This window comes from Mesoplodon mirus (genome assembly GCF_964341445.2).
Source record: "Mesoplodon mirus genome assembly, chromosome: 2".
In the NCBI taxonomy this organism is placed as follows: Eukaryota; Metazoa; Chordata; class Mammalia; order Artiodactyla; family Ziphiidae; genus Mesoplodon; species Mesoplodon mirus.
The window spans coordinates 221,474,350-221,496,731 of record NC_138977.1 but is presented as its reverse complement, the minus strand read 5'-3'; the positions used below and the strand labels follow the sequence as shown (position 1 = coordinate 221,496,731).

The window sequence follows — 22,382 nt, the reverse complement described above, 5'->3', positions numbered from 1 at the left end:
AGGCAAAAATGGGCAAAGCCAAGCTTTGAAATAAAGAGCTATTCGTGACCAAAAGTTAACTTGATTCTTTACATTCAGTGGGTGGTACTGTGAGGCATAATCCCAAAATCAATTCTATTCAGCTGTGGAATTTCTGCATATGACCTACATATAAAATTCCTGGGAGCTGAATTACCTTCATACCCATATGTGTCTCAGCTTGAACTTACTTTGCTGTACAGTGTGTAAAGAAAAACTGTGAACATGCAGGAAACTTGGGGGAATGTGGCTCAGAGTCATGGACTTGCTATAGATCATCAACTATCCAGTTATTGTAAAATAGCTTATCACATGCCATATTTAGGCCATGTTTCTCAATTCTATATAGTTTTAATTAGGTGTATTTTTAAAATTTAAAAGCAATATATGGCCAATACAAAAGTTTGAAAATGTAGAAAAAATGCTTGCCACCTGAAGTGTTCTAGTGAATTTCCTCTTTTTCCTACACAACTCTTTAGGGGGTGCAATTTTTGTTATTTTTACATAGCTGTGATTCTGTATACTTTTATGATCATATATCTTTCAGTATCAAAAGAAATTGCTCAAGGCAAAGTTAACAGAAGTATGGTTTTTCTAAGGCTTTTACCATGTTCTTTGAAATTATTACAGGGAGGAAAGTTTATGGCATCTTCTTGTAACTATTACATACACACATATTCACATATTCATAGACCCACAGTGTTTTGGATACGACCAGAGGAAAGATTCTATTCTACATGTCCACTACCAAAATCCTGTCTTTCCATGCAGGGCAACGCATATACATTCGTTTATGAGAGATGCATATAGTGGGAAGATGAAGTACATTTCTGTTAAAATTTAGAAATATGTGTTATGGACTGAATTGTGTCCCTCTAAAAATCCATATGTTGAAGTCCTCATCTATAGTGTGACTGTATTTGGACACGAGGCCTTTAAGGAGGTTAATTACAGTTAAGTGAGGTCATAAGAGGGAGGTCCTAATCCAGTAAGACTGAAGTCCTTATAAGAAGAGGAAGGGACACCAGGAGTCGGTCACATAGACAAGAAGGCCATAAGCAGATGCAGCAAGAAGGTGCCATCTGCAAGCCAAGAAGAAAGGTCTCACCGGAAACCAACCCTCTAGCCCCCTAACCTTGGAATTCCCTAACTGAAAAAATAAATTTCTGTCATTGAATCCACCCAGTCTGTGGTCTTCTCTTATGGCAGTGTGAACAGACTAATACAATAGGTATATTGGGCATTTATTGTACTATGCTTTCAACATTTTTAAGGTTTCAAAATTTCCAAAATGAAAAGCTGGGAAAATAATAATGGATGAAATTTATTGGACATCAGTGCTTTACATGGATTATCTCATTTAGCCCTACCAATAGCCATGCAAGATGGATATTATCACTGCCATTTTGCAGACAAGAACCCTGAGAACAGAGAGGTTAAGCTTGAATCTGTTGGGCCATAATCTTCTTATTCACTCTATGCTGCCTCCAAAAATAAAAACTTCCATGGAGGGGAACAATGTTTGTGTCCCCAAAATTCAAATGTTGAAAACTAATCCCCAAGGTGATGGTATTAGGAGATGGGGTCTTTGGGAGGTGATTAAGTCATGAAGATGGAGCCCCCATAAAGGGATTAGTGCCCTTATAGAAGAGACCTGAGAGAGTTTCCTTGCCCCTTCTGCCTTGTAAGGACGCAGAGAGGAGACGTCCATCTGTGAACTCGAAAATGGACCCTCACCAGACATGGAATCTGCTGGCACCTTGATGTTAGATTTCCATCCTCCAGAACCACAAGAAATAAATGTCTGTCGTTAAGCCATCCAGTCTATGGTATTTTTATAGCAGGCTGAACAAACTGAGACAGAGGGCAAAAGGCTCTTTACCTGGCTCCATTCCAGCCTCTCGCCAAGCCCTTCACCTATGAAATGTACATGACATCCTTGAAGGAGGTGTGTACACATGTCACCACACTAGTTGTCCTGATTTAATGCTTGTTCCTGCACATACGACATTGAAAATATTTCAGATGGACCCAAGAGAGAGAGTTGGCTACTATCTCAACCAGATTAGCATTTTCAGACCCAAAGCAAGGCTGACAAAAGCAAAGAAGAGAAAACTCAGAGGGTAAGTTATATGAATCCCTCTAATCCTCACATGGCCATGAGGACGGACATGCCCATGGAGAGCCCTGGCCCCATGCTGACTGACACGTGTGAAACCACCAGGTGTGCAGGTAACGTGCCTTGGTCTGGCCTCTGCAGAGCAGCATTTCTGGAAATCAATGGATTGTTCCAGAACCAGCAACTCTGCACTCTTGAATCTGGCCATTTTCCTTTTAATAAGCCCTTGACACTGAATTATGTCCCAATCTTTAACTAGGGTGTCAAAAGGTTTAGTAGCTAATGAGATCAATGGTGTGTAATTCATAAATGAAGTGCGCCTATTTATGTTTGCTTGTTCAAGAAGCACAGAACGCAGCCCCTCTGCGCTGGTAACAAAACAAACAAAGCAGCTTTGCTGTCCTGTCTCTGAAAGCAGTTGCTAGCTCAGGAGAGTGTGTGGCTTCCCTTCAGGCTGCCTGAAGTCAGGACCATCTGGGGACGAGATGACAAATTCACTCAATTTGGGCACCTGAAAAGCTGCAGGTCTTTGGAGACAGCAACAAGGAACACATCTCCCAGAGTGTGAGCGTACGACTCCATTCAAAATAAGGACCCAGCCTTGGTTTATTTTGCCTAAGCTGGGCACCAGCAATCTCTGTGATTGCCCATCAGAAGCCAATTTTTAAAACCAGATTAAAGCCACTCACCAAGAGCAGATTTGCCCAAGGGCAGGAAAAATTCTAAGAACTCATCTGTGAGGGCTCTGCTTTAATGGAAGCTTCCATAATGTCCTTTTGTGCTTCAAGACTGAATCACAATGTGTAGGATGGAGGTTCAGCTCAGAATCCAAAGGCAAGCTCTTGTGGGCTGGGCAGCGTGTTCTCAATGGAAGGCTTTCAGCCCAAAGTGGGCACAGCCTTTGAATTGAGGAGGGGAGGGCACAGCCTCCCCGGTACAGACCAGACGTCCCCAGCCAACAAAGCGAGAGGCATGGGGTGCAGAGACCTGGGAGGAGGGGTGATTTGCTGCAGCGAAGGTCTAAGCAGAGGATGGAGATGCAGAAAATGTCCTCCCCACCATCCTAGCTGGAGACAATCACATCCAGATGGGTTCCTAAATGAATAGCTCTGAAGACATACACTCAAGCCAAGTAGGAATGCTTAAAAAGAGGAAGGAGGCTGGTGGAGGGAAAAACAAGCATGCCCCTGCACTACCAGGCTTTAATGGAACCAGCAAAACCATAAAGCAAAATCGTCAAGATGGAGAGTCACCACTGACTGTGCTAAGCACTTCAGTTATGATTACATTTAATCCACACAGTAGCCAGGCAGAGTGGATGCCCCCCACTGCACCAATGAAGAAATATTCCCAGAGAGGTTCAAGACCAGACCCGGGTCACACGTGGAGCTCCCATGGCAAAGCAAGATCAAGCCCCGCCTGGCTCCAGGACCCTGCTGTCTTCTGCTTCCCTGTACTTGCTGGCCTCGCCTCTCCTGGACCAATGCAGCAGCCTCTTCTCCCACCCACTCTGGCCCCTGCATTCTGTTCTCCAGGCTGCAGCCAGAGCAATGGCTTAGAAATGAAAGCCTGGCCCTGTCACCCTCCTGGGAAGACTCTCCGGTGGTGGCTTCACTCTGCAATTGGCTGTACCCCCAGCCTACCTTTCCGGCTTCATCCCACACAGAGCTCCCCATCCGTGCATTTTCCTGGAGCTGGAGCCCTCCTACTCCTCCCTGCATATCTCAGCCCCAATCTTCACTTTTCGATGAAACCTCCCTGGACTGGCCTCTGGGATCAGATCTCCTTCTACAGCATTACATAGTGAGGGCACTAGTCACAGCTGCCATCAAAAAGGATGACCATTTCTCCCACTGGAGTATAATGGAGTCTGGGTCTTGCCTCTTTTCAATATTGTATCTCAGTGCTTGGCATACTGCAAACATTGAATATATGAATGCATGAGTGGATGAATGGATGGATGGATGGATGGACAAATACAGCTAAACGCAAATCAAGGATTCTAAATATGCAGAAATACTCCCAAATCCTGCTTGTTTGACTTAAAGATTAGGAAAGTTCTTTTCATCCATACAATCAGAGCACTCTAGTGATTAGTCCAAACCTCTCATTTTACAGGAATGAGGAAACTTGAGGCCCAGGAAAGGCAAAGTACATTGGTTTAAATACCTCTGCCAAAGAAATGAGGTTAAGGCAGCACTACTCAGCCACACGTCCCTTTGCGCACTGGTGGGTCTGATAAGTTAGGGGGTACACTGCAAGTGATTTGTTATTAACTATAAAGCACAGAAGTCTGCGAATGATTTGTAATTTTCATAAATTAGCCTAGTTCAAAAGATGATAATGTGTCCCCACAGAACATCGTCTGTTACTCATTCTGCGCCTGCTGCAGTTTCTGGAAAAGGAAAGCATGGGGCCGAGGGAGATCCAGCAAGTTAGACCACAGACCCTGGGGACTACCTGTCCTCGAGCACGGCTACCGGCTGGGGCTGGGGTGAGGCGCACGGGGGCTGTGGGTGCTCCTCGGCTTCTGCATCACGCCGTGGCCCACACATCAGGGGTTTTTCTGACACTTCTGAGTTCTCAGAGAAGCCCGACACTTCTGCCTTACTCTCCACTCCCTTCGGGTCGTCGCCCCAGGAAATGAGGCTTCTCTGATTGGTTAGATGGGGAAGGCAGCCAGCCCCCCGTAGGTCCAGTCTTCCCATGGGTGGGAGTTAAGGTGCTCAAGGTCACTGAGATGAGCTCACCCACAGTGCAGCCCCTCTCCCCGCTGCCTGCATGTAGCAAGCTCGCTGGGGCCAGCCCTTCCCGCCCTTCAGGGCAGCCTGCCCTCGCACACAGCCTGGTGCCGGTGGGAGTTGATTCCGGGCACAGTATGCCGAGTCCCTGGTTGGCTCTTCCTCCAGTCTAGCCTCGCCAGTGATCAAGCTGGCTTCCTTCTCCCTCTCTGACTCCGGCCATCCCCTTCACAATTGATTCAGAATCTGCTGCGACCACTGACTTTCCACACCCCCTGAAAGGAGTTCAGTGCTGAGATCAGGAATGAGGCCCTCTGTGCTCTGGGAAAACTGGCAGAACAGGGCTTCAGAGAGTGAGATATTTTTCAGGAGGAGGTTTTATGAGCCCATGTCCTGCATCTCCTCAGATCTAGAAAAGCACTAAGATCATGAACGGAGACATCTGCTCCTCGTGCCCAGCAGCGGCCTTCTGCTGAGACGTGTGTTTGACTGCACGCACCCCCTTCACCGAAATCATATGTAACACTGACCTTCCCCCACCTCTTCGGAGCAGTTCCTCGGAGCTCTCTGAGAGGCTGCCTGCCGGGCTGTAGTCTTCATTTTGCCCCAAGTAAAACCTAACCCACGGGACTTCCCTGGTGGCACAGTGGTTAAGAATCCGCCTGCCAGTGCAGGGGATACGGGTTCGAGCCCTGGTCCGGGAAGATCCCACATGCCGCGAAGCAACTAAGCCCGTGCGCCACAACTATTGAGCCTGCGCTCTAGAGCCCGCGAGCCATAACTACTGAGCCCATGCGCCACAACTACTGAAGCCCGCACACCTAGGGCCCGTATTCCACAATGAGAGAAGCCACCGCAATGAGAAGCCCGCGCACCGCAACGAAGAGTAGCCCCCGCTCGCCGCAACTAGAGAAAGCCCGTGCGCAGCAATGAAAACCCAACACCGCCAAAAATAAATAAATAATAAAATAAATAAGTTAAAAAGTTATTAAGAAGTAATTTTAAAAAACAACTACAACAACAAACCTAACCCACAACTCTCACGTTGTGCATTTTCTTTAAGTCAACAATGGGGTGAATAAAAACTATATTTTTAATGGACGCCATAACTGCTCACTTAGGTTGACTCCTGCACTGTGAGATAGATCGCCACTCCAGAGCCTTCAGAGAAGGAATTTACATGGTGAGCGATCTGTGCAGAGCAAAGACTCTCAAGTTAATAAGGATATGACAACCTCCATGCTTTAAAAATATAACATGGTATTTCACGGAGAAAGGCACCTCCTCAGAAACTTCTGTGTGGTCTGAGCAGATTAGGTCCAATCTATACTCACAGTCCTAACTTGTCCAAATAATGCTCCCTATATGGATGCCAGCGAGCCTGCTGACCTTGGCAGCCCTGTCACACTCAGCTTTGTATTTTAAATCCAGTGTTAACTCTTTTCTGTGCTCGTTCTGCGTTAGAAAAAAGAAAGACCACAATGCTTAAGCAATTCACGCAATAAAGGAAAGAAAATTATTAGTAGGTTCTAAAGAGTTATTGGGGAAAAGGGTGTGTGTGTGTTGGGGGTTGGATAAAACACCAAAGCATCCTTAGTATTCAGCCTGTACTTTGCCGCATGAACTTTTATTTGACTTCAAGGTCAAGGTGTTGGTCCACTCATGAGACTTCATTACCCAGCATAATGAGGGGAGGGCACAGGCAACTGAATTCCAAAGAAAATTCAAAAACTGTTCTCTAACCAATTTTTTTCAGCAACCCTCATGTGGGTGTTGACCAAACTGTGTGGTTCCCAGCCTCAGTGCTGGGCTTGGAGTGTGACCCCCAAGCCTTCCCTGTAGCTGGAATGAACTCCGTGTCTCCTCCTTCTGTCTGTCTGTCACTGTACTTCAAATGTATGTAGATATTATCACAAGAAAACAGAAATTCATTTAAATGCATTTCTGGCATAATAATTACTTTTGATCATTTGGATGTTTCTTAATGATCAGTTACCAAAAATAAAACTACAATCCCATTAGAGGAGGCATCTGGGTTTCCTGTTTGTTTGTCTGTTTTTAATCTAATAAGATATTTATTGAAGAAGATAAGTAAGATGTGATCACAAAGTGAGATTTCCATAAATGTTATTCATAATAAGTAATCAAATGTCTTTAATGTTGTATACAGGTAGTTTTTTTTGTTTGTTTGGTTGGTTGGTTGGTTTTTTACATTTATATATATTCATTTTCAGATTCTTTTCCATTATAGGTTATTATAAGATACTGAGTAGATTTCCCTGTGATATACAGTAGGTCCTTGTTGTTTTCTTACTTTATGTATAGTAGTGTGTATATGTTAACCCCAAATTCCTAATTTATCCACCATCCCCGTTCCCCAGTATCCTCTTTGGTAACCATAAATTTGTTTTCTAGAGGCATCTGCTTTTACTCACAATAAAGATTTTAAAAATTCTAATAAGCACAAATCAAGGAATTGGGTAGAGGGACTTCCCTGGAGGTCCAGTGGGTGAGACTGCACACTCCCAATGCTCCTAGGTTCACTCCCAGGTCAGGGAACTAGATCCCGCACGCATGCCACAACTAAAATATCTTGTGTGCTGCAACTAAGACCCAGTGCAGGCTAAATAAATAAATTAAAATAAATATGAAAAAAAAAGGAATTGGGTAGAATGTTTAACTGAGAATATGAAGATTTCCTGAATTGTAAGTTAAATCCCACTAGTCATCCATGGAAAAATGCAAATGACAGTTTTGCCCATGTGCTCGGATTATGGGGGTGTTTTTATTTTATTTTGACACCACAAGGGTATTTTGGACAAGAAATAGTGGGAAACATGTTTTTGTTATATTCCTTCTTGATAAGACTTCTAACATATATTAGAATAACTTTCCTCCCTTAGTCAACAAAGTGCAAAACAGAGAACACACTGGAATTTTCCCTTGATGACTGAAAAATCTTTCAGTGAATTTGGGCCACTCTCTGAAAAAGAAGATGTTACCAATATCACCTACGTGAGACTGAGCTCAAAAATGTGACTAAGTGTTTCTTGTTAGAGCAAGCCTCAGGGATGATCCATTTTGCTGAGATCTGTCTCTCTGTGATCCCACCGGTCTACATGGTGGTGTGGGTGGTGGTGATGAGTCAACATTAGTGGTGGCCAAGCTGGTTCAATGTCAAAAACATAAAGACCATCCTAGTCTCCTTCCCAGCTCTAACACAGCTGCAGTGACGCATTTGGGAAGATTAACTGCTGTCAAAGTTGGCATTTGAGGCTGTAAAAGGACACAAGAGACAGCAAGTGGCTGTGATACAAGCTGCTCTTGAAGAGAAAAGAGAAACAACTCTTGCCCCTAGCATCCTCTCTCTTACTATAATTTTTTTTTCTAGAAGGGTCTCCCCACCTCTCCCAAAATAAATGCCAGGTGTTTTTTTGCTGCATTTCCATTTAAAGAAAAAAATTTGATACGGTGGTTTTTCAAAGTTTTCAGGGAGTCAGGGTTGGAAAATTTCATATAAAGAATTATTAACTAACAGGAGGTTGGGCTGATGGGGGATTGGCTTCTACAGGAGATGTGGGAAATGAAGGGCAGTGATCCCTGGAGATGGAAAGTAACAGAGTAAGCCCTGCTCTTGCCCCAGCTTAAGGCCTGGAGAAAATGGCCCAGGGTGGGGAACCCAGCTGGAGCCAGAGAGTCTCCCTGACTTAAGGAGATGGAGCTGGGTGCTGGTGGGGGGGTGACCAAGGCATGTAAAGTTCCCAAGGCAGAGCACCAAGAAGTGAAAGCTGGGCAAAGAGAGAACCTGGAGTTGTACAAAACACTGATCGGCACATATATGTATGGAAACCACATGGGACTAGGTACAGACCACCTGAAAAGCTTAGAGGGAAGAATCCTTAAAGCTAATACAGGGCTGGGAATAGTTCCCATTCCTACCAACCAGAGTGGAAAACCTCATAATTCATGGGACGTCTGTTAGAGTACTAAGAAGGGTGTTACCTCAGTAGTGGAGAAAATTAACCCTAGACTAAACACTGCTCTGGTCTCACCTTAAAAGCAAAACCCAAAAGGATTAAGCTGATCCAAATGACTGCATCCCAGAGCAAAGTTCAAGAATATTTATAGGAATACAAAAATATCCAGAATCTGAAAGCTTAAAGTCCACAGTGCCTGGCATTCAAAGAAGCAGGAAAATAGACCCAGACTGAAAAGAAAACTCAATTAATCAAAGTCATCCCAGAAATTGTGCAGATAACAGAATTAGTACACAAGGACTTTTAAAAACGTAAATAACTGTATTCCATATGCTCAGGAGGCTAGATGAAGGATTGAACATGGTAAGTACAGACATGGAAGACATAAAAAAGACCAAATCAAACTTCTAGAGATGAAAACTACAATGCCTGAAATGAAAAACACACTGGGAGGGATTAATAACAGATTAGTCATTACAGAGAAAAAGATTAGTGAACTTGAAGACATAGCAGTAGAAACTCCCCAAAATGAAACACAAAGAGAAAAAGACTTAAAAAAAAAAAAAAAAAAAAAGAACAGATCATCAGTGAGCTATCAGACAACTTCAAGCAGCTGAATGTATGTGTAGTCAGAGTCCCCAAAGGGGGCAGAGACATTTAAAAAAAACAGTTGAAGAAATAATGGTTGCAAAATTTCCAACTATGATGCAAACTGTAAACCCACAAATCCAAGAATCTAACTTCTAGCACAGGAAACAAGAAGAAATTTACACCAAGGCATATCATAACCAAATTGCTTAAAACCAGTGAAAAAATAAAAAACATTAAAATCAGCTGGAGGAAAAAAAAGACAGAAGAACAAATTTAAGGATGACATCAGATTTTGGAAACAATGCAAGCTAGAATACAGTGGGATATCTTTAAAGCAATAAAAGAAAAAAAAACTGTCCAACTAAGGACTCTTTGCACAGTGAAAATATCTTTCTAAAACACAGATGAAATGAAGTTTTTTTTCAGGGACTTCCCTAGTGGCACAGTTAAGAATCTGCCTGCCAACGCAGGGGCCACGGGTTTGAGCCCTGGTCTGGGAAGATCCCACATGCCGCGGAGCAACTAAGCCCGTGTGCCACAACTACTGAGCCTGTGCTCTAGAGCCTGCGAGCCACAACTACTAAGCCCTCATGCCACAACTACTGAAGCCCAGGTGCCTAGAGCCCGTGCTCCACAAGAGAAGCCACCCTAATGAGAAGCCTGTGCACTGCAATGAAGAATAGCCCCCTCTCGCCGCAACTAGAGAAAGCCCCCGCGCAGCAACGAAGACCCAACTCAGCCAAAAATAAATAAATAAAATAAATAAATTAAAATATATATATATATAAAACACAAAAACTGATAAAAGCAGAAGTGGACAAATCTACAATTATATAACCTAATAGTTCCGTACCCTTTTCTCAATAATTTATTCAACAAGTAGATAGAAAATCAGTACAGATATAGAAGACTGGAACTACACTATCAACCAACCTGACCTAATTGACATTTATTAAACACTATTCGATAGTGGCAGAATTACATTCTTTTCAATTGCAAATGAAACATTTATAAGACAGACCATATTCTACACATTAAAAAAAACTCAATAAATTTTAAAATATTAAATTATTCAGAGGGCATTATCCGGCTACAATAGAATTAAATTAGAAATCAATAAGAGAAAGATATCTGGAAAATCCTCAACTATTTGGAAATTAAATAATACACTTCTAAATAGCCTGTGAGTCAAAGAACAAATTAAACGGATAATTAGAAAGTATTTGAACAAAATGAAAATGAAAACACAAATATCAAAATGTGTCAGATGCAGTTAAAGCAACATTTAGAGTGACTTTTAATGCTCTAAAATACCTATATTTAAAAAGAAGGACTCAAATAAATGACCTCAACTTCTACTTTAAGAAACTATAGAAACATTGGTTACACAACAATGTGTGATACTTAACACCACTGAACTGTACTTAAAATTGGTTAAGATGGTAAATTGTATGCTTTGCCTTTTTAAACCCCATAAAAAATAATTTAAAAAAAACAAGTAGCAGAGTTGATTAAAAGAAACCAAATACCAAAGTATACCTACCGTTCAATACCATTTATATGAAATTCAAGAACTGGCAAGACTAATCAGTGGTGGTAGAAGTCAGAATAGTTGTTATTCTTGGGCAGAGGTATGGACTGGGAACTGACATGAGAGAATGTTCTGGGGTAATGGAAATAGATCTGGGCATGATTACACAGGGGTATAGGCATGTAAACATTCAACAAGCTCAGATGTATAAGCTTATGGTACGTATTTTATACCAATTTAAAAAAGGTAATAGAAAAAAAAAAACTATGAAGACAGTTAAAAGACACATGGTTGCCCCTGGAGAGAAGGAGGGAGGGATGAATAGGTGGAACACGGGAGATTTTTAAGGCAGTGAAACTATGCTGTGTGATCTTGTAATGGTGGATACATGACATTATGCATTTTTCAAACCCATAGAATGTATAATACGATGAGTGAACCTTAATGTAAAGTATAGACTTTAGTTAAGAATGTATCGATATTGGTACATTAATTGTAACGAATGTACCACACTAATGCAAAATCTTAATAATAGGGGAAACTACTATACAGAGGAGGGAGAGATTTTGGGAGCTCTCTGTACTAAGTTTTTCTGTAAAACCACTCTAAAAATAGTTCATTAATTATTTAAATATATTATATTTATACAAATAAGTTATTTAAGTTTTTTTGTATTTATATATATATAAATATATGTATATATGCACAGAGATATCACAATCAATAAAGAACTAGAAAAAATTGAAAAGTCTGAGGGAAACACACTAATATTTTAAAAACAGTTGTCTGTAGATGGTGGGAGTATCAGTGACGTTTTCCCCCTCTACTTTCTACTTTTCTCTGTTTTCCAAGTACTGTCTCTGAATGGAACAATGCTCCGCTTCTCTGCTTCTTAAAGGTTCTGTTGAAACCAGATGAGCAGAAAGCAGACACACACCTAATTCAGCACATGACCTTCTTTTCCAGCCAGTGTCAAAAGTCAGGGAGCTCCTCCTTTTCTCCCTCCCTCCCACTCTTCTCTCCGTGTTTACTTCCTGCCAGAGATAAATAATGAGTGAGAAGCAGGACAGGCTGGTGGAAGCTGCAACCAGCCCTGCCTGACACACCCTGCCTTGGCAGGAGCCTGTGAATAGAACCCGGACTTCACAAAACTTTGTTTGGAAGAAACAGCATCTACTGCTTAGGAAACATGGGGCCCAGTCATGAAGCGCTGGCCCCGGCCACTGCTCTTAAAACCGATCAGATCTTTTGCTTTTTCTTTTTTCTGGGTCTGAGAACTGACCTTCTTTGTAGGGAAATTAAACTTTGAAAACAGACTGGGGTTTGCTTTCTAATTATGGAGACCACAAGGCAAATCTTTGCAGGCACCTGTAAGAACTCAGCGTAATGCCTACGGGCCTGGGCTTTGGATGGCATCAAACCAAGTTGGATTCTAGTCCTCACCATGCTACGTTTTGTCTGTGTGACCTGGAGCTGGTTCCTTAACCTCCCAGAACCTCAGTTTCCTTATATAGCCCCTCAGGTCATCTGCATTCATCCACACAGAGCTGCTGGATGAGGTATGTGTTTCAGCCCTGAGTCCAATGCCCAGCATGCAGTGGACTTAGTTTGAAAATAACTGATAAGGGAAAAGAATCTGAAAAAAAATATATATATTCTGAATATATATATATATTCTGAGTCACTTTGCTGTACACCTGAAACTAACACAACATTGTAAATAAACTACACTTCAACAAAAAATAAAATAAAAATAAAAAAATATTTTTAAAAAAATCAGTACCTTTATAAACTAAAAAAAGAAAAGAAAATGACCATGGGAGGCAAGGTATAAGAAACATCCTTACCTTTCATTTGCAGCCTACTATTTCTTTTTTTTCAAACCGTTTTTCTACCTTCCTTAGGTGTTCCCTACCCAAACACCAAGGATTTTTTGTTCTAAGTTTGTAGTTTTGAAAGATCCAAGAGGTTGAGCTTAATGAATGTGCTACATCTCCTATTTTCCACATTTAAAGAAGTTCTGAAATTTAAGAGGCTAGTAAGTCTAGTCCTTCCTAAATTCTGTTTCCTACAGATCTATAATAATTATACCTCTTCCATCTGCCTGGGACCACCTTCTTTCCCCACAATCCCCTACTTCTACTCAGTTTTGAAGCCCCAGCTACAAGGCCATCTCCTCTGGAGGATGCTCCTTCTTTCCTCAGCGAGTCTGCCTATAGCATTTAGCTTCTTCTAGAATTATTCATCTACATGTCTTTCTCTACAACTGGACCAACATGTCCTGTTCATCTTTGTACCTCTGGCCTCAAGCCCAGAGCTTGCCCTGTGGTGAGCTGTGGGTCCATGTTTGTTAAATGGGCTAAGAAACCTGTCCCTCCTCCAAGGAAATTCAGGCGTTTAAGGTGTTGGGTGTTAAGATTCTGCACCAGAAATTCTGATGTGTGGGTATTTTTTTCCCCACACCAAAAAGCAGTTCTCCAACACTAGCTCGGAGTCCTACAATTCAGCTCCATTCTGACACGACCTGGAGGTACATTACATAGCATCAGACCACACAGGCTAAGGGCTCCGTCCCACAGGACTGCTCCCGCCACCCCAATAAGTCCAGATTGTTACCTGAGCTTCTGACCAACTGGCTATAAATCAGAGGTTCCCATGACCCCCTCCTCGGGTTTAATTAATTTGCTAGAGTGGTTCACAGAACTCAGAGAAACATTTTACTTCTAGATCCCCAGTTTATTACAAAAGGATATAACTCAATGGAGGACGTGCATAAAGCAAGGTATAGGGAGAGAGTGAGGGGCCTCCATGCCCTCTGAGCTTCCCACTCGCTTTGAATCCATGTGTCCACCACCTCAGAGGCCCTCTGAACCCTGTCTTTGTGGGGTTTTAAGGAGGCTTCATTACATAGGCATGACTGATTAAAATCAGTGGCCACTGGTGATCAATTCAACCTCCAGCCCCTTTCCACACACCCCCACCCCCAGAGGTCAGGGAGGTAACACTGAAAGTTCCAACCCTCCAATCACAGGGTTGGTTCCCCTGGCAACCAGCCCCCATTTTTAAGTGCTTTCCAAAAGTCACGTCATTAGCATAACAAAAGACACCTTTATTTCTCTCATCACTTAGGAAATTCCCAAGGTTTTAGGAGCTCAGTGCCAGGACTGGGATGAAGACCAAATATATGTTCCTTATTATAAATCACAATATCACAGGTATATAGCAGGAAATGAGCTATCCCTGAAGCACAAAAGAGAACCCTGCTTTTCTCTCAAAGATGGCGGGCCATCCTACGTTTCCCCCAGTTTGAGACAGGGTTTGTGATGGTCACCATGCTATCTTGCCAGATTGGTACCTGGTAGCAACAGGATACCCTCCTGGACACCGGGTCTGTGACTTATGGAACTCAGCAGATAGACCTGTTCAGGCCAGTTTTTCATATCTCAGCAAATGGCCCCCTTTACCCAACTGCTCAAGCCCAGACTCTGGGAGCCATCCTTGATTCTTCTCTCCCTCCTTCTAAATCCCATCCATCCGCAAGTTCTGGCATCTCTAGCTCCAAAATATCCAAAATATTCAAAGCTGCATATGTTTCTCCATCTCCACTGTTATCACCTTAGTCCTTGCATCATCAGTGGGCCAGTATCACCCCCAGAGGGGTGAAAATTGGCTCTCAGGAGGCAGAAAAAGAAAATCATAGATACTACAATGGTTTGTGGCCCTCCAAAGACCACAATACATAAACATATGCACTATATCTATGGTACTGAAATTTCTTGGGGAGGGGAAGGCAATTTGGAATAAAATATCTACAAAGGTTCCCGTGGGAGGGCAGGGACAGGAAGACAATGAAAACAAGGGTTCCCGTGGGAGGGCAGGGAAAGGAAGACAATGAAAACAAGGCTGGGAATCCCTGCCCTAGTTCCAGGCACCCCTTCCTCTTTCAGGGACCTGCAGTGACCTCTCCTCTGACTTCCTGGCCTCCAGTCTTGCTCCCTTGCATTCTCCATACAGCAACCAGAGAGGTCCTGTTGAAACACATATCGGTTCACGTCACCTAAATCTGGGTGTCTCACCATGGCCAGCCCTCAAGGCCCTAGTCTGGCTGATCTGGCCCCTGTCCACCTCTCGCTCGCTCATCAGTCTCCGCCTGTTTCTCTAACACACTACATTCATTCCTCCCTCACGTCCTTGGCACCGCCTGTCCCTCTACCTGGATCTTCCCATGCCTGCCTCCTTTTTGTCATTCCAGACTTAGTGCAAACATCACTCCCTTCCTTGACCATCTAGTCCAATGGTTCTCAAACCTTAGGGTGTAAGGGAACACCTGGAGGGCTCACCCCAGAGTCTGGGGAAGGGCCCAAGACTTAGCATTTCTGTCAAGTTCCCATCTGGTGCTCAGCCTGCAGATCTGGGAACCCCACTTTGAGAACCACTGATCTAATCCAAACTAGTCACTCCCTTCTCTGTTCCTGTCAATCACAACACCAAGTTGGTGTCTTTCAGAGCCGTGACATTACCTGAAAGTGTCTGTCTTCCTTCTGTTCCATGTCTGACTTCCTCACTACAACCTACTTCCCAACTGGAGCAGAAACCCCAGGGCTTCTAGTGTTATTGGCTGTGTCCCCAGTGCCTCGCACAATGGATTCCCAAGAGATATTTATGGAAAGAAAAACATAGATGAGAGAAAGGGAGGGGGCAGGAGCTTAACATATGTTAATTATCCCTGATTTCTGAGCCTTCACTATAAACTTCACAGACAAGCAAACAAAAGGTCGCTATGGTTATTGGCCTGAGGGTAAGCCCTGGGTCAGTGTTTCCCACACTTTATCATGAGAGTCACATGGTCTTCTTATTAAAAACAGATTTTGTGGTCTCACCCCAAATCTACTGGATCAGACTCTTCAAGGGAGGGGTCAGGAAATGGGGTACTTTAACACGTGATAAGGTGAACCTGGCAGTGGATCACTATTCACAAATGTCCCTGCTGGAAAGAATCACCCTGGGTGTTTATTAAAAACATAGATTCCTTGGCTCCACATCTAGTGATTCTGATTCAGAAGGACCAGAAAGGGGGCTAAGAATTTATATAGTTAACGGACATCCGGGTAAATCTTATGATCTGGGAAGTGTGGAAAACACTGTCCCATATGATTTCATTTACCGTCCTACACCCCAACCCGATCTGTTCCTGCGTTCTTAAATATAGTTTTAAAGTCTCACACACACACACACACACACACACACACACACACACACGCGCGCACACACACAGCAGCACTGGAATGAGCCAATCTACCTGAGAATAACTGTGTAAATAACTGGAACCTCCATGAGGGTATCATTGCATTTGGGGCCATAAGGCTCCATCATCGGGCCATTAAACTGTCACCCCTCCCCATGCCAGGGGTCAGCTTACATAAAGACCACACCAGCAGGGTTCCCAGTAAGCTGGATGGTCCTTCCTTCAATGTGCCTAAAGTTGATCACAGTTTCCCTATAGCAGCTCTCATCTTGGACGTCCCAGTTTCTAATGTTGGACCTTTCTTTTGGGTTCTTGGTCCAGAACCTTAGCATCTTCTTAGACTCCACCTCCTCTGCCTGCACCCAGGCTATCTCCAGGTTCTGTAAGTTTGAAACTGAGGAGGACCCTGTGGGCCCTTCCAAGGTACAAGCCCTTCCCTTGTCCCCGCTTCTTGTTTGACCTTCCCTGAGTTCCAAAGAGCAGACTCAAGCAGTTAATGATTAGGACAATAGAGTTACAGGACTCCTGGTTCCTCCTGAAGGGATATAAATAACAATATCCTGGTGGAGGTTGGTGACTACATGCTGACCACAAGCATGTAGACCCCAGACTGGTTGGAACCAGAAGGTTGATGGCTGAGATTCCACAAACTTCACCCTGTTACTTTACCATCAACCAACGAAAAAAATGTTCATGAGCTGATCAGACACCCTGCAACCCTTACCCCTAATATTGTCTTTAAAAACCCTTCTCTGAAAGCCATCAGGGAGTTTAGAGCTTTTGAGCATTAGCTGCCTGTTCTCCTTGCTTGGTGCCCTGCAACAAACCCTGTACTTTCCTTCACCACAACCCAGTGTCAGTAGATTGGCTTTGCTGCACGTGGGCAAGCGGACCAGAGTTTAGTTCAGTAACAGGTTCTACCTTGGGGTGATTTCCCAGACACCGTCCTTTTACTACAAGAGCATCCCTTACTGTCCTTCCAGCCTACCTGCTCCAGTGCATTAATCCAGGCTCTAAGTTCCCGCATAAACCCTTGTTTAAATACAAACCAACCAACCACAAAGCACTTCCCCAGCTTCCTGTTTCCTGCAGGATAAAATCTCAGTCCCTTCCCTGACCTCCAAGTTCTCAACCTGGCCTCATTTCTCCAACCTCGTTTTTAGTGAACATCCACCACCAGGTCTGGGCTCACTTCCTACTCTGCTTCAGAGAGGTCCAATTCAGGAATTCTGCCCCTACCTGGAACGGCCTCTACAGCCATCCCCTTTGGTTCAAGTCCCCCCTCCCCCCACCCCCAGGAGACTCTCCTGTCTAACCCAGCCCTCGGCAAAGGTGTCTTCCTCTGGACCCCAACAGCATGGAGCCATGGCACTCACACAGCTCTCTGGCATAATGCAGTGCTTCTCAAGCGTGGTCCCTGGACAAGCAGCATCAGCGTCACCTGGGAACTCATCAGAAATTCTCATTCTCAGGCCTGGCCCCAGACCTACCAAATCAGAATCTCTAGAGGATGGGTCCAGCGACCTGTGTATTAACCAGCCTTGCAGGTGATCCTGATGCCTGCTCACCTCTGACAGCCAGTGGAGAACAGTTAAGACTCTTGGCTGTTGAGTTTCCACTCCTCCTTCAGTGACAAGGGTGCCAGAAAGCCACCCACGAATCACTTAGGGTCACTCCCTGAGAAAGGTGTGTCATCTCTGAAATATTGCCTGGCACCCTCCTTGAGAGAATGAGCAAGTATGATATTGAAGCACAGGAAATGGCCACTATCCAACATTTTTTTAACCTACAAAAACAGTAATTTCCTCTGGTGCAACCTAATGGCTTCATTATCTGGGGAAAGGTTGTATGATAAGATCCATTTTGTTCTGAGGGTTTAAAAGGCAAGGGCAGCAGCAGCATAGCACAGGGAGATCAGCTCGGTGCTTTGTGATGACCTAGAGGGGTGGGATAGGGAGGGAGGCTCAAGGGGGAGGGGATATGGGGACACATGCATGCATGTGGCTGATTCACTTTGGTGTACAACAGAATCTAACACAGTATTGTGAAGCAATTATACTCCAATAAAGACCTATTCAAAAAAAAATAAAGGCAAGGGCTGTTGGTATCCAAGGAGGGAAAGGCTCCGGGAAACTGGACAGTGGAGCTGGAACCTGTCCAGTCGCAAGTTTCCAGGGCAGCTGTGCTCGAGGGTGGACATCGCTGAGCAGGGCGAAGCTTGTCAGAGGAGGGCGGGATCATACTCTCACAGGAGCCCAGGGACTTGCGCAGGGTGGGGCACCTGGAAGGTGGGGCACCTGGGAGGCACCGCCCATCCTCTGCACGGGTTTGGCCAATGCAGGGCTAAGTTACAACAGCGACACCGTGTGGCAACTGGAAAGCAAAGCAGCTAAACTGAGGGGACTCCCTACTGGATGAAGAACTAACCTCTCTGGGGATGTATGAAGCCTGTTCTTGTGTATTCAGAGGGAAGAGGAGCTTCCAGGGGGAAACGATGGCCTTTTTACCACTAGGGCTTTGATGGCATAGTGCTCCAAGCCTCGGTTTCCTCCTCTGGAGAGTAGAGATCACATCTGCGCAGAGGGACAATCTTGGGCAGTATTAACATGTGCATTCCTCCTTATAGTCTTCCCTTGCCTCCTGGTCCAGCAGGCCCACTGCAGACCTTTCTGTGTTTTCTCTCTGGAGCTTTTCCAAGTAGAAAACAGAAACAGTTTGAGGGCAATTGGTCTTTCCATCTTTTGTAAAAATCTGTAGTACGTCCTTTGAAGAGAAAATGCTGGCTATCCATTGAGGTAAAAGGAGACCGCAAGTGCATTTTAGGATGATGAGGAGGGAGCATGGAAAGGTCCTAGGAAGTAGGGAACGTCCGGGACTCCCTCCCTGCTTCCTGAGCATGTCCTCAGGCTCACGGGGGAGATGATCCCAGAGGACTGAAGGGAATGACCGTGGGCTCCCAGCCTCACCAAAGACCCCCATGTGCCAAGTGTATTGTGAAAGCAGCACAGTCATAGGGCCGGAGAGACAGTGTGGCCTGAGACGTGGACATCTCAGTGGTGATGGGGTGGGAAGGGGACAGATGATGGCCTCGATACACCAGGTCAGCAGAGGGGTTCCCAAGGATGGCTGACATGGGCATTCCCACCAGCCTGGCCAAGTAAGGACTCAGAATCAGAAATGAATTGATTTAAAGAAAATAAAATTTTATTTAGCAGGCATAGAGCATTTGGCATAGTTTCTAGTGCCCGTCTGCAAAATAAACGTCAAATCCTAGTCAAATGCTGTCATTGTTGTGGATGCCAAGGGTGGCGTGCGCCACTGAAATAGCACACAGGGGACCCCATGCTCGCCCTCTCTTCCTGTAAACATCCCGACTCCCCGGCCTCCTCTTGCTAGTTTCTGAGTTAGTTAGTACAGGGCCTTGCACAATAGACATGGGCACATTTACGGAGGAGAGTCATGTTTTTAACTGTGAACAGGAAGTTGCTTTTTTGAACTTGCTCTTAGAAGGCACCTCATGTGCAATTTGCCTGCCAATGAGAGACAATTCTTCTTCAAGGGAAAGATAATTGATTAAAGCTGAGGAAGAAGAAACGAAAGAACTTTGAGCTGCTGTTACTCCCCAGGCCAGCTGGGACACCGGCCCCAAGTAATTCCCAAACCTATCCAGGAGTCCCAGAACCTCACAAGGATGGGGATGGAAGAGCTGGACCTTGGGTCTCAGCCAGCAGTGACTTCGCTTGTGTAGGATTCCAGATTATTAGACTCATATCACCAGGAGTCAGTTTAGACTGTCATCCAGTCTAGTTAGAGCCAAATATTAAACGCTTTGTCCTGCTACCCTGATAGAAAAGTGCATGAAGGTGGAACAGCCATGGGGTTCTGGGAGGGAAAGGAGGCCCCCATTTTACAAAGAATTGAGATCAAAGGTGCCATTTAAGTCATAGTCTGTGCCTCTCTCCACAAAAAAGTATCCTCTGCCCCGAAGGATCAGCATTGCCCTAAGGAAATCCAATGTTCATGCCAAGAGGTTCAAAGAGCCTCTCCTCTAGAAACCGCATAACTGAAGCCCCCCCAGAAAGTGACACCAGCCGTCGTGGAAATTCCTGCCAACAGGGGCCGCTCTTACTCACCCATGACCCTCCAAGCAAAAACTACTGCTTAAACTCGACGTGAAAAGTGATTGCAAAGAGTTTGAGACCTGAAGTCAATGATGGGGGATTTGGGGGGCGGGGTGTGTACCCCTCAATTTTGCATTTTTGCTCCTTGAAGCTTTTGTTCATTTGTTCCTTTAAGGCCTGTAACTACAGCCTCCCAGAAGTTGGGCTTCAATTTATTTGTTCAGGAGGGTTTTTCTGACTAGATCATGTGCTGAACCCACAGGCAATTATTAATTGCCACCAGTGTTCCTGACCAATGTCCGTTCTGGGGACAGAATGTTCACATCTGTTCGCCCTCTGCTTGTGACTGACCCCAAAACTGTGGCTGCTGAACACTACGTGGGGAAAGTCGATTGGATTCCTTCCCAATAGCCCTAGCGGGGAAATCAGGACCTGCCTGCGGGTCAAAACGAGGGACTACTGACCAGTGGGCCGCACCTGCACTGGCCACGTTCCACTGTGGCAGTGTGGCCTTGTTGATTTCTGGAATTCATGCACAGTCTCCCTGAGACTCGGTGACTGTTCTTTGACTCCCCTGTCTCATCCTCCAGTGCCCATCTCGGCTTCCGTGCTAGAATACAGACCCCAACTTTGCCACAGATTAGTCACCCCTGTTAAGCCCCTTGGCAGCCTTGATCTTGTTTATTGTAAACTCTGACGATGAGGGTAAAAGACCTGCGTGCTGTGGAATGCAAGCCTATCATTACTAATTTCATCCCTGGGCAGGAAAACAGTACTTTTCCAATCATGCGTCTGGGCAATCACAAAGAGGTCTAGGAACCACAGCTTGGATCACCTCACCGCGGAGGACCACATCCTGGATTTTAGGGTAAATTTTCCAAAGTAAACAGAGCAAAACAAACTCTGAAGAGGCAGCGAGCTGGCCATGCCTTGGGCTGGGTCAGTCCTCCAGACCTGGTCCTACCTGGGCAGATCTCTGTGGTCATTGCTTCTGGGCTTCTCCTCCGGCTTCCATTCTGCACTCTGACTGTTCCCAGGCCGTTCCACGGATCCTGGACTCCGAGCCAAAGAAGTCCTCTGAGCGACAAGAAAGAGAAATTGGAAAGGAAATCAAAGAAGAGTCTTTGAAAACACAGAGACTTTATCAGTGGGCCACTGACCACAACATTCCAAGGGCCAGGTTTTTGGTTTGCTTTACCGTCCATCTGAGCACCAGCTCTGTGCCAGGCGCTGAGCAAGGCTTTGGGGACACACGGTGGGCAGAGCGACCGTGGCCCCTGCTCCCACCCAGTGGAGGAGAAACACAGTAAACCAGAGATTTCCAGCTGAATAGGTTGACTGTTTTAGTAAGAAGCTGAGACTAGGAAACACATTATACTTTGGGGGTCGTCTGCTCCCTGGAGAAAGTGGGATATTGAATCTGAGATCTTAAAGTGTCTCGTCTGGGGCACTGCCTAGATGAAAACACACTTCCTTCCCCTGCCTCATGGTTTTGCACACCAGAATTCAGCTGGAAACCTGAAAAAAAGAAAACAACTGAAGGAAGAAAATGAGGGACCCTGGGAAACTTAGGGCCCCTCACTGAGGTCCTAACCATTCTGAGAGTTGGTCATCTCTTCTTAAAGCCCCGCAATAAGGTTGTCTGCTGTTCAGTTGATTTTTTAAACCAAGATGCAAACATTTAGAGCACAGTCAAAACTTCAAATCACAGGACAGAAAGAGATGAGATGTTTTTAAAACTCAATTTAAACTGTGCTCATTTAAGTCAGATACAAATATCAGAAATGGGGAAAGGGCTTTCAGGAACCCCCAGAAATATTCCCCAAAGCCGTGGTTGTCTTTTTTTTTTTTTTTTTTTTTTTGCGGTACACGGGCCTCTCACTGTTGTGGCCTCTCCCGTTGCGGAGCACAGGCTCCGGACACGCAGGCTCAGCGGCCATGGCTCACGGGCCCAGCCGCTCCGCGGCATGTGGGATCTTCCCGGACCGGGGCACGAACCCGTGTCCCCTGCATCGGCAGGCGGACTCTCAACCACTGCG

The 22,382-nt window shown here is 44.9% G+C and overlaps 1 protein-coding gene across 1 annotated transcript in view; it reads right to left on the bottom strand.

Annotated features, from left to right (window-relative positions):
* TACC2 (transforming acidic coiled-coil containing protein 2) overlaps positions 1-22,382 on the bottom strand; it is a 181,165-nt gene that overhangs the window by 145,330 nt on the left and 13,453 nt on the right. Inside the window, exon 2 of the mRNA XM_082644573.1 lies at positions 21,308-21,420. Within this exon, the coding sequence (XP_082500699.1) occupies positions 21,308-21,420 (113 nt within the window). The remainder of the gene's footprint in view (positions 1-21,307; positions 21,421-22,382) is intronic.